At 51.9% G+C, this 11,629-nt stretch overlaps 1 protein-coding gene across 4 annotated transcripts; it reads left to right on the top strand.

Moving 5' to 3' along the window:
* Positions 1–5,499: 5,499 nt before the first annotated feature.
* Acp5 (acid phosphatase 5, tartrate resistant) lies at positions 5,500–11,038 on the top strand. Of its 4 annotated transcripts, none has more exons than XM_041657470.1 (7): positions 5,500–5,582; positions 5,836–6,007; positions 6,942–7,020; positions 7,433–7,699; positions 7,874–8,001; positions 9,604–9,949; positions 10,486–11,038. In XM_041657470.1, the coding sequence occupies exons 4-7, from the start codon at positions 7,433–7,435 to the stop codon at positions 10,726–10,728; spliced, it is 984 nt and encodes a 327-aa protein (XP_041513404.1). In that variant the 5' UTR covers positions 5,500–5,582; positions 5,836–6,007; positions 6,942–7,020; the 3' UTR covers positions 10,729–11,038. The 4 variants fall into 4 exon arrangements, with proteins under 4 accessions (XP_041513404.1, XP_041513407.1, XP_041513405.1 ...); XM_041657473.1 differs by having other exon boundaries at positions 6,922–7,020; XM_041657471.1 differs by lacking the exon at positions 5,500–5,582 and adding an exon at positions 5,749–5,768 and having other exon boundaries at positions 5,865–6,007.
* The last annotated feature ends 591 nt before the right edge of the window (positions 11,039–11,629 follow it).

Below are 11,629 nucleotides of genomic sequence, written 5' to 3'. Positions count from 1 at the left end.
CTATGCCAAACTGGGTAGGTCTCTGCTTTCCAAAGGCCAAAGGATTGACGTCTGAGCCTATTCACCTTTATGAATTGGGAGGGTGGGGAAGCAGAAGATGACAGATGCCTGTAACCTCAACATTTGTGAGATGTGAGCAGGAAGATCAGGAGTTCAAGGCCAGCCTTGGTTACACAGTAAATTTGAGGTCACTCTGGAGTACAGGAGACGGGGGGAAAGCAAAGAAACCATTTCTTGGAGTAAAGTCAAGGCAGCAGGAGGCAATAGACTCCAATCAAAGCAAGACGGCTATTCTTGATAGTCAACCTGATGGGGCTCAGGCTCAAGATGTGACCCCTCTGGATGCACCTGTGTTTTCGGGAAGGGGAGAGGACCTTCTCTCACCTGTCGCGGGTAGCCCAGATCTCAAAAGCAACGGTTGTCCGCCTGCCTGCCTCTCTTTGCTTTGAGGGTCTCTGTTGCTGCTCTTGTCACTACCCTTCTGCAGCCCTTCACTGGCACTGAACTCAGCTTCCTCGGCCTTCCGCAGGCTGCAGCTTCCCAGGCATCCTCCAGGCATTCAGCACCAGTCTGGAACTGCTGAGGCATCCAGGTTCTTGGGCTCTCAGCCTGTAAGACTTTAAGACAATCCTGAAGCCATTTCTGACTATTCTGAATCCTCTCAGCCTCTGTGCCATAGTGCTTCCCCTCCTCCCCTGGGAACCAAGGACCTAAAAGCTACACATGCACGTACTCAGTTTCTGAACACGTATGTTTTGATTCAGTCCCCTGGTAAACGGGGTCAAAATGACCTCTTACCTCATCTGATCTGGCAATAGCTCTCCAGTCAATTATTGGTGATAGCTCTTTCAAATAAGCCAATCAGAATAGTCAAAGAACAACCCCCCTTGTTTCTGTGGCCCCTTTAAAAGTAGACTGTAAGCCGGGCAGTGGTGGCGCACGCCTTTAATCCCAGCACTCGGGAGGCAGAGGCAGGCGGATCTTTGTGAGTTTGAGACCAGGACAGTCTACAAAACCACAGAGAAACCCTGTCTCGAAAAACCAAAAATAAAATAAAATAAAAGTAGACTGTACCAGCTATTCGAGGTCTCTCAGCTTCCCGAATGCTGGGGGACCTTGTCATGACAGAATTAATAAAATTCTCATGCTTTTGCATCAGCTGTGGTGTGTGAGGTGGTCTCTGGGGGTGACTCCTCCTCGCTGTTTGGACGCTAAAGTCCAACAAGCCCGCCCTGTGTTCCAGCCACTGCTGTGATGCCAAGCCCCCAGCATGGAAGCCACTCTAGTCTGGTCTTTTTGTTATTGCTTCTTTTTAAGATTTATTTTGTGTGTATGAGTGTTTGGCTGCATGTAAGTATGCATGTATGTGTGTGTGTATGTATGTATGTATGTATGTATACCGTGTGCATGTTTGATGCCAGTGAGCCTATGAAGATCAGAAGAGGGTTCAGGTCCCCTGGGATGGATTTACAGACAGTTGTGAGCCACCACGTAGGTGCTTTGCAATCCAACACTCAGGAGGTGTCTCCAGGGCAGGAGGTCAAGGTCATCCTCATTGTGCACAAAGTTCCAGGCTACCCTGGACTAGATCTCAAATGCCAACAAACACACAGAGAAACAAAAGCCACGAGGCAGGAAAGGTTACTGCAAGACAGAGCCCACACAGGTGGCACACTGGTCAGGCAAAGACAAGGCGCAGTGGAGAAGCTACAGCAAGAGGGGAAGTCTAGGGTTCGGGTGTGGCTCAGGGGTAGATCACAAGACCCTGGGTTCCACAGCCAGCACTGGGGGGAAAAAAGTCAAGGCAGGGTGAATACAGGAACCCAGAAGCCACACTGGAAGAAGGAAGAGGAGCACGGAACACAGAGCAAAGTCCCTGAGATCAGAGGTTCCCTAGGAAAAGCAAGGAGTCAGAGAAACCAGGAAATGGGAGGACAGTGGGAAATGAAAGGGCAGGGGAGGAGAGGAAGCAGGTACAGGACCAGCTAGAGAGGAACTCCAGCATGGGGCTGACCTCTGGGCTGAGGTTGCAAGGGGAAAATTAGATGGAGAGCCAGCATGGTTGCTCTTCCTGTGATTCTAGCATTAGGGAGGCGGAGGAAGAAGGGTGGAGTGTTCAAGGCCAGCCTCAACTACGTAATGAACTTAAATCCAATTCAGTCATCAAAGCTAAAAACAAAAGGCAAGTATGAAATGATACCCCATTTTTTTTTTCTGAAGGCAACTTAAAGAATAGAAGAAAAAAGAATAGACATTGAGCCGGGGCATGGTCATGCATATGTGTTGTCTTGGCTCCTTGGAAGGCTGAGGCAGGAAGAGAACCTGGAGCCCAGGTGTTCCAGGGAAGCCTAGACTAGCAACATAACAAATCCTAACCTCAAAAAATACAAATAAAAAGTATATGAAACCAAACAAGCAGAATAGAGCACAGAGCTGCAGGCCTTTGATGCCAGCTCTTGAAAATTTGAGAGCAGCCTGGCCTACATAGTGAGTTCCAGGACAGCCAAGGCTATATAATGTGACCCTGCTTTAGAAAAAAAAAAAAAAAGACAAGGTGTAGTGACACCTTACCTGGAATCCCAGTGATCTGGGGGTCAATCTGGAGGACCAGGAGTTCAAGATCATCCTCAGCTACACAGGGCCAGCCTGGTTTCCCTGGGACCCTGCCCCCAAATAAGTAAGTAAAGCTTTGACTTTTGCCCACAAAACTCCAGAAGATCATAGATTTCACCAGCTGCCCCTGCGGCAGCCTGGAGCGGCCACTGCCCTCGGTTTCCACAGCTCTTTGGCCTCCTCAAGCTCTGAACCTTTTCAGGCTGCAGGCTCTGGGTCTCCGACTGAGCCTGGCCTGAAGCTCACGTCCTCTGGCTTCTGCCTTCCCGGTGCTGGGGTCACAGGTGTGGCTACCTCGCCCAGCTCAACCTGTGCCCGTGTGCTTAATGTAACGTCATGATTGCACGTATAGCGTGTGTCCGTGTGCGTTTACTCAACTAGGAAGCCAGTTCTAGTCTACCACCATTTTCGTCCCAGGGATCAAATTCCAGGCTTGGCAGCAAGCGCTTCCACACCGATCCCTCTCGCCAGCCCGATCCGGTGTATTCCTGTCTGCCAAAGCTACAGGGCTCTGGGAGAAGCACACACGGTGTGTAGAGGGTTTGCTCAGATATTTGCTCAAAGCCACGTGACATCACTGGGACATGAAAATGACAGTTCCTCGTCAGCTCCTCAAGGAGGGACCGGCCAGATGACTCCCCACTTGAAAATGACTGTTTCATGCATTCTAAACCTGCAGCCAGATCACACTCAAAAATGGAGGGAGGCTGGAGAAGTTCCACACTGTGGGAGGGGCTTGCTCTTGCTCCTGTTGACTTTTTTTGAATTTTTAAAAATATAATAATTTATTAAGTGTCATTAACATAATATTAATTATACACAGCAATAGGTTCCATTATGATGCTTCTTACACATACACAATGTATTGGGCTCACATTCACCCCGTCATCTCTCGTCCCTTCCCTCTGACCCCTGCCCCATCCCGACAAGTCTTCCTTTTTCTTCTGTGTGTGTGCCTTTACCTCCTACTTCAAAATTTTTAAAACTGTGTGTGTATGATATGTGTATGGGCTCACACGCACGGAAGGAAAGACTGTAGAGATCAGCTGGGTGTGGCGGCGCACACCTTTAATCCCAGAACTGAGAGGCAAGCGGCTCTCAGTGAGTTCAAGGCCAGCCTGGTCTACTTCCAGTTTCAGGAAGTCCAGAGCTACTAGTGAGGTACCACCTTGAAAAACAAACAAACAAAACAAAACTGTGGAGGTGAGAGGACAACTTGGTGCAGTTGATTCTTTTCTTCCACTGTGATGTGGGTTCCAGCCACCAAATTCAGGCTGCCCAGCTTCATTGCAGGGGCCTTTTCTAACTCACTTCTCCTTTGGCGCCTCTGTGTTGTGCGTGGGTGCATGTGGTTTCCTTAGGGTTGCTTGCATGAGCATGGACGCCTTACCAATGGCTACCCCACTGAAGGAACCGCTACCCCACTGAAGGAACTGCCTCCCCATCCTCCAGCAACTGTTAACACTTGCAGGACCTCTAAGATTGTGTAGATTTATTTATTTCACGTGTGTGTGTGTGTGTGTGTGAGAGAGAGAGAGAGAGAGAGAGAGAGAGAGAGAGAGAGAGAAAGAGAGAGAGAGATTTATACAAACCTAAGTGCAGTCACCGTCAGAAGCCAGAAGGGGGCGTCAGATAACCAGCCGCTGGAGTTATCGGCAGTTGTGAACTGCCTCATCTAAGTCCTGGGAACCAAACCTGGTCCTTTGCAAGAGCCATCCTTGTAGTCATAACCGCCAGGGTGTCTTTCTAGCCACTGGAATTATGTTCTTTTTCTCTGGAATTCATTTTTAGGAGGGACATTTTATTTTAGACAGAACCTCACACTTTAGCCCGGGCTGACCTAGGACTCCCTATTTAGTCAAACTGTCTCAAACTCATTGCAATCCTTCTGCCTCAGCTTTGTCAATGCTGGGTTTACAGGCATGATCTACCACACCAGGACTTTAAAAATCTTTATTACATTTATTTACTTATTTATTAATGGGGGGGGGGGGCAGCAGCCCATATGTGGAGGTCGGTGGGCAACCTTTGTTGAGTTTGTTCTCTTCTTCCACTATGTGGGTTCCGGGCTGGAACTCCGGGTTCTCAAGGCTTGCCAGAAAACGCCATTCCCTTCTGAGTCATCTTGAAGGCCCATCGCCAGGCTGTATTCTTTGAAATTCTTTTGTTGTTGTTTAGGTTTGGTCTTTGTTTTTAGAGACAGGGTTTCTCTATGTAGCCTTGGCTATCCAGAACTTGCTATATATAGATCAGGACAACCTTGAACTCACCTGCTTCTGCCACTCAAGTGCTGGGATTAAAGAAGTGAGCCACCGGGCAAACCCAGCCTTATTTTTCTTTGGAATTCTCAGGACAGTCTGACTCCTCTGTCCTGGAATGTATTTATGAAGGAGACAGAGAGCTGGGTCTTGAACTTCCCTGATCCTCTGTCCTCCACAGCCTAGGATTACAGGTGTGCTCCTGGCTTGTTCCCACCTGGGTTTGGGACCCAGGGCTTAGTACGCTTTGGCAGCAAGCACCATCTGAGCCACATCCCCTGCCTCCCTGCAAACCCGCAATCTTTGTTGTTTGAAAGAACAGCGAGACCTCCAGGATGCTGATGAGGGTGATTTTGCCCGCCCCTCTGGGACCCCCCCGCCTAAAGTCCGAATTGTGAAGGCCTATTTTACAGATGACTGGCACGTGTCGGAGTCAAATCCCACCCCATCCTGCTACTGGGGGTGGAACCAGAGCCGCTCTGGTACTAGGCAAGCACTCTACGGCTCGGTCGCCACAGCCCCTTCTCACCCATTTTAAAGACCTGGTGACTGATTAGAGACATCACACCTGGCTAGGGAGTCCCGCTCGGTCCAGGGCTGGACCTCCCCAGCCGGCCACCAGGGGTTGTGGGCACCCCAAGAGGCGAAGGCAGGTGGTAACGAAACCAGGTCCAGGGACCCCCTCGTTGTCTGGGAGTCTGAGCCCTGGAGGTAAGGCGCCAGGTAGTGGTTGAGGCAGGGTTGGGGCGGGGAAATCGAGTCACCCGCCCTCCGCCCGCCAGGACTCTATAGGGCTGGCGGGGAGCTGTAGGCAAAGGCTGTCCGGCGCCGCCTCTTTCACTAGTGCAGTCTGGAGCGATCCGCCCGCGGATCGGCAGCTCGGCTGTGCCTGGCGAGGTGAGACCGGCCGGGCCAAACCTTTAGCTCTGCCTCCCACGGGGGATGGGTCTCTGCCTGTGTTCAGGTCACCCACTTCCTTCCTGCTCGCCTCAGCTGAGAGGTGCGAGTGGGAAATCCACAGCAAGCGCTGCGCTGAGTGACCTGGGGCCAGTCGCGGACCCTCTCTGAGCCTTTATATGAAGCACTGAACGAGGGATTCCGGGATCCCGCACTGGCAGAAACCGGAGGGCTTGGTGGTGAGTGCTGAGGGAACTGAGTTTGAGAAGTAGGGGCGGTCTGTGCAGCCGAGGAGGGAGGTAGGGTGTGAGAAGCTGGCCACACCTACCACAGTGCTGGGCTCCGCGGTCAGAAGGTGGGTGTGCAGACAGCTGCTGAGGGTGCTAGGGGTCAGAAAGCTGCAGCCACGCTGTATGTCCGTGCTGGGAGTTCCTCAAGCTGGAAGGGGGGTTGGGAGGCCAGGGAAGATCATGGATAGAACTTCCTGAAAAAGGCAGTCAGCATTGCTGTTTATGGGGGTGAGGTGAACACAAACACAGAACTCCCCTTAGAGGTTCAGCAGGACTCGTGTACAAAACAGACATGTCACATGGGTGCCACCGAAGAATTCAGGCCTGTAATTCCAGCACTTGGAAGGCAGAGACAGTGGCCCAGGAGTTCGGGGCCATCCTCGGCTACATAGGCAGTTTGAAGTCAGCCTGGGCTACTTGAGACTCAGGGAGGAAAAAGAATTGGAGTATATGTACAGACAAGCCACTCAGGTTTCTCGGGACCAGAATTCCCATGCCAGAGCAGAGGCGCCCACTCTGTCTGGTTCCGATGCACGCAGAGAAAGTGACAGTTGGCAATAGGCAGCCAAACATGTAAGGACACAAAAGTGAAACGGGTCAGGCAGAGCAGCCTCGTGAGAGTGTACAGACACTCAGACACTGGGACCGATGGATGCATGCCCAGCACACATACAGGCAGCCCCTGGCATGCAGCCCTCGAGTGTGCTAACTCTGAGAGATTTCTCATGGCCCAGCCCGGCCTGGATGCACGCGCCACCACCCCCCACCAGCCCCGTGTCCAGTTCTGGGGGAAGCCCAGTGCTCACATGACCCGAGGGGAGGGCTTCTGACAGCCCTTGGAGACGACGCATCATTTTTCCCAGCGGAATCACTTCTGCCCCAGGGAATAAAGACTCTGTGATCTCCACTTCTGCTCCAGGAGCCGGATTGCCTCTTGTAAGCTCCCTGAGCAGCCTGCCAAGGTGAGTGCCAACTACCAGAGGAAGGTGGTGGAAGAGGCCTGTGGGGCCACCCTTCCCTGGCTCCTCTGCTCCTTGGCCAGGGCCAATTGGTGCTGCTGTGTCTTTGGGACTGACAGCTATGGATGGCTAGCTCTCGTGTGTGTGTGTGTGTGTGTGTGTGTGTGTGTGTGTGTGTGTTGTGACAGGTCTCACGTACAGATGACCTCAGACATTCTGTTTCCACTTCTCAAACTTTCTAGTAGCCGAGGCTGGCCTTGAACTTCTGATCCTATTGTTCTACCTCCTGCTGCCTGAGTTTACAGGCAAGCACCATCACACAGCTGGCTCACCTTTCCTTGGACAGGGAAAGGGGAGGTCTCGGGCCTGCTCTCTGTCCTTGCCCGGGGACTCCAGACTCTCTCTTCACTCGCAGATGGACGCATGGACCGTGCTGCTGGGCCTGCAAGTCATGTCCCTCCCGCTCCTGACTCACTGTGCAGCCCCGACTCCCACCCTGAAATTTGTAGCTGTGGGTGACTGGGGAGGGGTCCCCAATGCCCCATTCCACACAGCCCGGGAAATGGCCAATGCTAAAGAAATCGCCAGAACCGTGCAGATTCTGGGTGCTGACTTCATCATGTCCCTAGGGGACAACTTCTACTTCACTGGAGTGCACGATGCCAATGACAAGAGGTTCCAGGTTAGAGGGTCCCGAAGGGAGGCCGCTCCGACCCGGGGCCTTCTTCTGGGGAGGGCTCCTCCAGCTAGCTACCTTGGACATCCAGGGGTTCCTTTGTCCTTGGTCTCTGATTTGGTGGCAGCGGCAGGGTGGCTGTTGACCCTAGAGGTGGGATGCCCTTTCTATCTGTCACAGGAAACCTTTGAGGACGTGTTCTCTGACCGTGCCCTCCGCAATATTCCCTGGTACGTGCTAGCTGGAAACCATGACCACCTTGGCAATGTCTCAGCACAAATCACCTACTCCAAGATCTCCAAGCGCTGGTGAGCCTTCCCTCCTTCCCCCAAAAGACTCTCGCTGAGGGACAAAGAGACCTTTTGGCTTTGGGGAGAAAGTTTTTTTTTAACTGTATTGTATTTATTGGGAGTCAAGCACATGTGTGCAGGCCAGAGGACCACTTGTGAGAATCAGTTCTCTCGTCCACTGTGTGGCTTCCAGGGCAGGCAATCAGGTCATCAGACGGCAGGTGCTTTCCTCACTGAACTGGCACTGCCCTCAGAACTTCCGTGTCTCGTGTAGCCCTTGCTGGCCGTGGCTTTCCTATGTAGCCAGAGATAACCCTGAACCCAGATCCTGCTGTCCCCATCTCCCAAGGGACAGGACTTCAAACATGCCCTGCCACACTCAGCTGTTTGGTTTTTGAGCTGGAATCGTGCTAATGTAGTCTAGACTGGCCTCAAAAATTACGATTTTTCTGCCTCCACCTCCAAAGTATTGCCACTGGGCCGCCAAATAAGCCTTTGAGGGCTGAGATGCATGCTCGGTCAGGGAAGCGCTTGCTAAGCAAACACAAGGACCTGAGGTCAAGCCACATAATCTGCGTTAAGAGCTGAGTGTGAAGACATGCGCCTGTAACCCTAGTCTGGAACTCTGGAGACAGGAGGATCCTGGGGCTCAGTGGCTAGACAGCCTGGCTGAAGCCGGGAGTCCCACAGCTCCGTGAGCGACCCTGGCTCAAAAATAAAGTTGGCAAAATGGCTCAGTGGGTAAAAAGCACTTACCTTGTAAACCTGAGGACCCGAGTTCAGTCCTGGGAGCCCGTAGTGGAAAGAGAACCGGTTGCCAAAAGTTGTCCTCTGATCCCCACCACACACACACACTAGCAATCAAAAATGGACACAAACAAATCCGATGACGCTGGAGAGATGGCTCAAGAGTCAAGAGCTCTTGCTACTGCAGGACAAGGACCAGGGTTCACACCCCAGCACCCACATGAAAACCAGGGACGATCCCTTTCATGAATGTAACTTCAGCAGTAAGTGGGGTGGGAGGGGAGACAGGAGGTCAGTGGGGCTTGCTGACTTCCAGGCTAGCCAGCGGGGGTGGGGGGGGGAGCTCCAGGGTCAACGAGAGACCTTGCCTTAAAGGACACTCAGCTCCCTGCTGTGGCCTCCATGAATGCATGGGGGTACGTACCCCTTACCACACATCAGAAACACACCAAAACACACAAGGTACATGGCTAAAACTGGCCCTGACTTCTATGCACAAGTGCAAACATGAATATATGGGTGTGAACACACACACACACAATTAAAAACTTTAAAAAGAGGTCCTTTGCCTCTGGGTTTATTTCCCAGCACACATGGCAGCTCACAACCATTTGTAACTCCAGTCCCAAGGGATCTTTTTCTGACCTCCATGGGCACTGCATGCACTTGGTACAAGGGTACACATTCAAGTTCATAAAATTCAGGCAAGCATTCAAGCATATAAAATAAAAAATAAATAAAATCTGAAAAGAAATGTTTTTAAGATTTTTTTTAAAAAAAAAAAAACATCAAAACAGGAAATCCTTTGGCCAGAACTAATCTTAGTGTGTTCCTGCCTAAAATGCTTACCCACAATTTCTTTTCCCTCCATAGGAACTTCCCAAGCCTTTACTACCGTTTGCACTTCAAAATTCCACGGACAAACGTGACTGTGGCCATCTTCATGCTGGACACGGTGACACTGTGTGGTAATTCTGATGACTTCAGCAGTCAGCAGCCCAAAATGCCCCGCGACTTGGGAGTGGCCCGCAGTCAACTGTCCTGGCTCAAAAAGCAGTTGGCTGCAGCCAAGGAGGACTACGTTTTGGTGGCTGGCCACTACCCCATCTGGTCCATTGCTGAACACGGACCCACCCGCTGCCTGGTCAAGCACCTGCGGCCATTGTTGGCCACATACGGGGTCACTGCCTACCTGTGTGGACATGACCACAACTTGCAGGTGAGAGCTCTGTGGACAGGATAGGGAATCTGGTAAGGTGTTCTTACTGTACTGCAAGGTGCTGCAGGGCCAGACTCCTGCTGTTCAGGGGACCTCTGGTATCTTTCAGAACATCAATACCCTCCCTTAAATTATGATGTCAAGGGGGTATGGCTCAAAGGCAGAGTGCTGGACTAGAATCCCCCAGTGAGGGGCTGGGACGTGGCTCAGTGGTAGAGCCTCTGCCTAGAATCCCCCAGTGAGGGGCTGGGACGTGGCTCAGTGGAAACCATGGGTTTTATCCTCAACACTGCCAGGAAACACACACACACACACCTCTCCTTAAATGCCAGAGTAACTCCCCGTGTGCCTGTGCAGTAGGATTGGTGCACTCCTGCAGATGGGGAAAATGAAACAAAGAGGTTATCCACCTCTTGCTCAAGATAGCTCTGTGGTCAGGAATAGCCCTATTCCCACACTTAGGGTAGGTCTCGGTGAAGCCCCTGGTCATCCCCTAGTCGGGCTGGAGTGACCAACCTTGCATCCTTTGCCCTCAGTATCTTCAGGATGAAAATGGAGTGGGCTACGTGCTGAGTGGGGCCGGCAACTTCATGGACCCCTCTGTGCGACACCAACGCAAGGTCCCCAACAACTACCTGCGCTTTCACTATGGGTCTGAGGACTCCCTGGGTGGCTTCACATATGTGGAAATAAGCCCCAAAGAAATGACCATCACCTACGTGGAGGCTGCTGGGAAATCACTCTTCAAGACCAGCCTGCCCAGGCGGCGCAGACTCTGAACGCACCATAGGGTTCCGCTTGTCCCCTGACGGCTCTGAGGCAGGAAGCCTCCCCACGCATGGCAGGTGGGTGCTGTGAGGACCTCGCCCACCAGCAGCCTTTTCTCTGGCCCCTGGTGCTCTGGTGGAGTGGGAAGGAAAACCACAGAGGCTTACATACATGGAAGAAGTATGTACACACTGACTCACCCCACCCCACAGCCAGGCTCACCCCTGATGTTTCGGGGGAGAGCTTTCTAGGAGTGAGGGTTTCTTCTAAATCAAGCATCTTATTGTCACTGCTGTTCAATAAAAGAATAGTTGTCGAGGCCGCACTTGTCTCCAAATGGATGCGTCATCTGGGTTAATAAGCGTGTACGTGCAGTTTCGGTGAATGCAGCCCGCCGAGCATGTGGGAGTCCGTTCTCTCCTCCCACCATGCGGGTCCCAAGGATCAAACACACGCTCCTAGGTTTGATGGCGAGTGCCCCTACCTGCTAAACCGTCTCCGGCCTTCCCTTCCATCTCTTAGTCCCATGCATAACCACCTAGCTTTATGCATGGACATTAACCTTCCTCCCCCAGCTATGACACTGGAATCCAGGGCCTCCTGCATACTACACGGGCTTTACCCCCAAGCTACATTCTTAACCCTTGTTTTTGTTTTGTTTTGTTTTTTGAAGTCAGGTCGAGTAGCACAGGCTAACCTTGAACTCCAAGGTCCTCCTGTCTCTGTCCCCCAGTGGCCCCAGTGCTGAGATTACAGGCCTCTGCCATCATGCCTGGTTGTATTTAATTTTTTGTCTGTTTGTTTCAAGACAGGGTTTCTCTGTGTAGCCCTGTCTGCCCTGGAACTTGCTCTGATGACCAAGCTAGCCTCAAACTCAGAGATCCTCCTGCCTCTGTGTCCCAAGTGTATCAC

This window comes from Microtus oregoni, unplaced genomic scaffold, assembly GCF_018167655.1.
Source record: "Microtus oregoni isolate MIOR12 unplaced genomic scaffold, Mior012 000008F_ref0000371, whole genome shotgun sequence".
NCBI classification, from domain to species: Eukaryota; Metazoa; Chordata; class Mammalia; order Rodentia; family Cricetidae; genus Microtus; species Microtus oregoni.
This window is presented reverse-complemented; position numbering and strand designations above follow the sequence as displayed.

Excerpts from the sequence above, each read along its gene's own strand:
- Acp5 (XM_041657470.1), top strand. The coding sequence starts at position 7,433 with ATGGACGCATGGACCGTGCTGCTGGGCCTGCAAGTCATGTCCCTCCCG. Across the intron at positions 7,700-7,873 it reads CCAATGACAAGAGGTTCCAG|GAAACCTTTGAGGACGTGTT; the intron begins GTTAGAGGGTCC and ends TATCTGTCACAG. Across the intron at positions 8,002-9,603 it reads TCCAAGATCTCCAAGCGCTG|GAACTTCCCAAGCCTTTACT; the intron begins GTGAGCCTTCCC and ends TTCCCTCCATAG.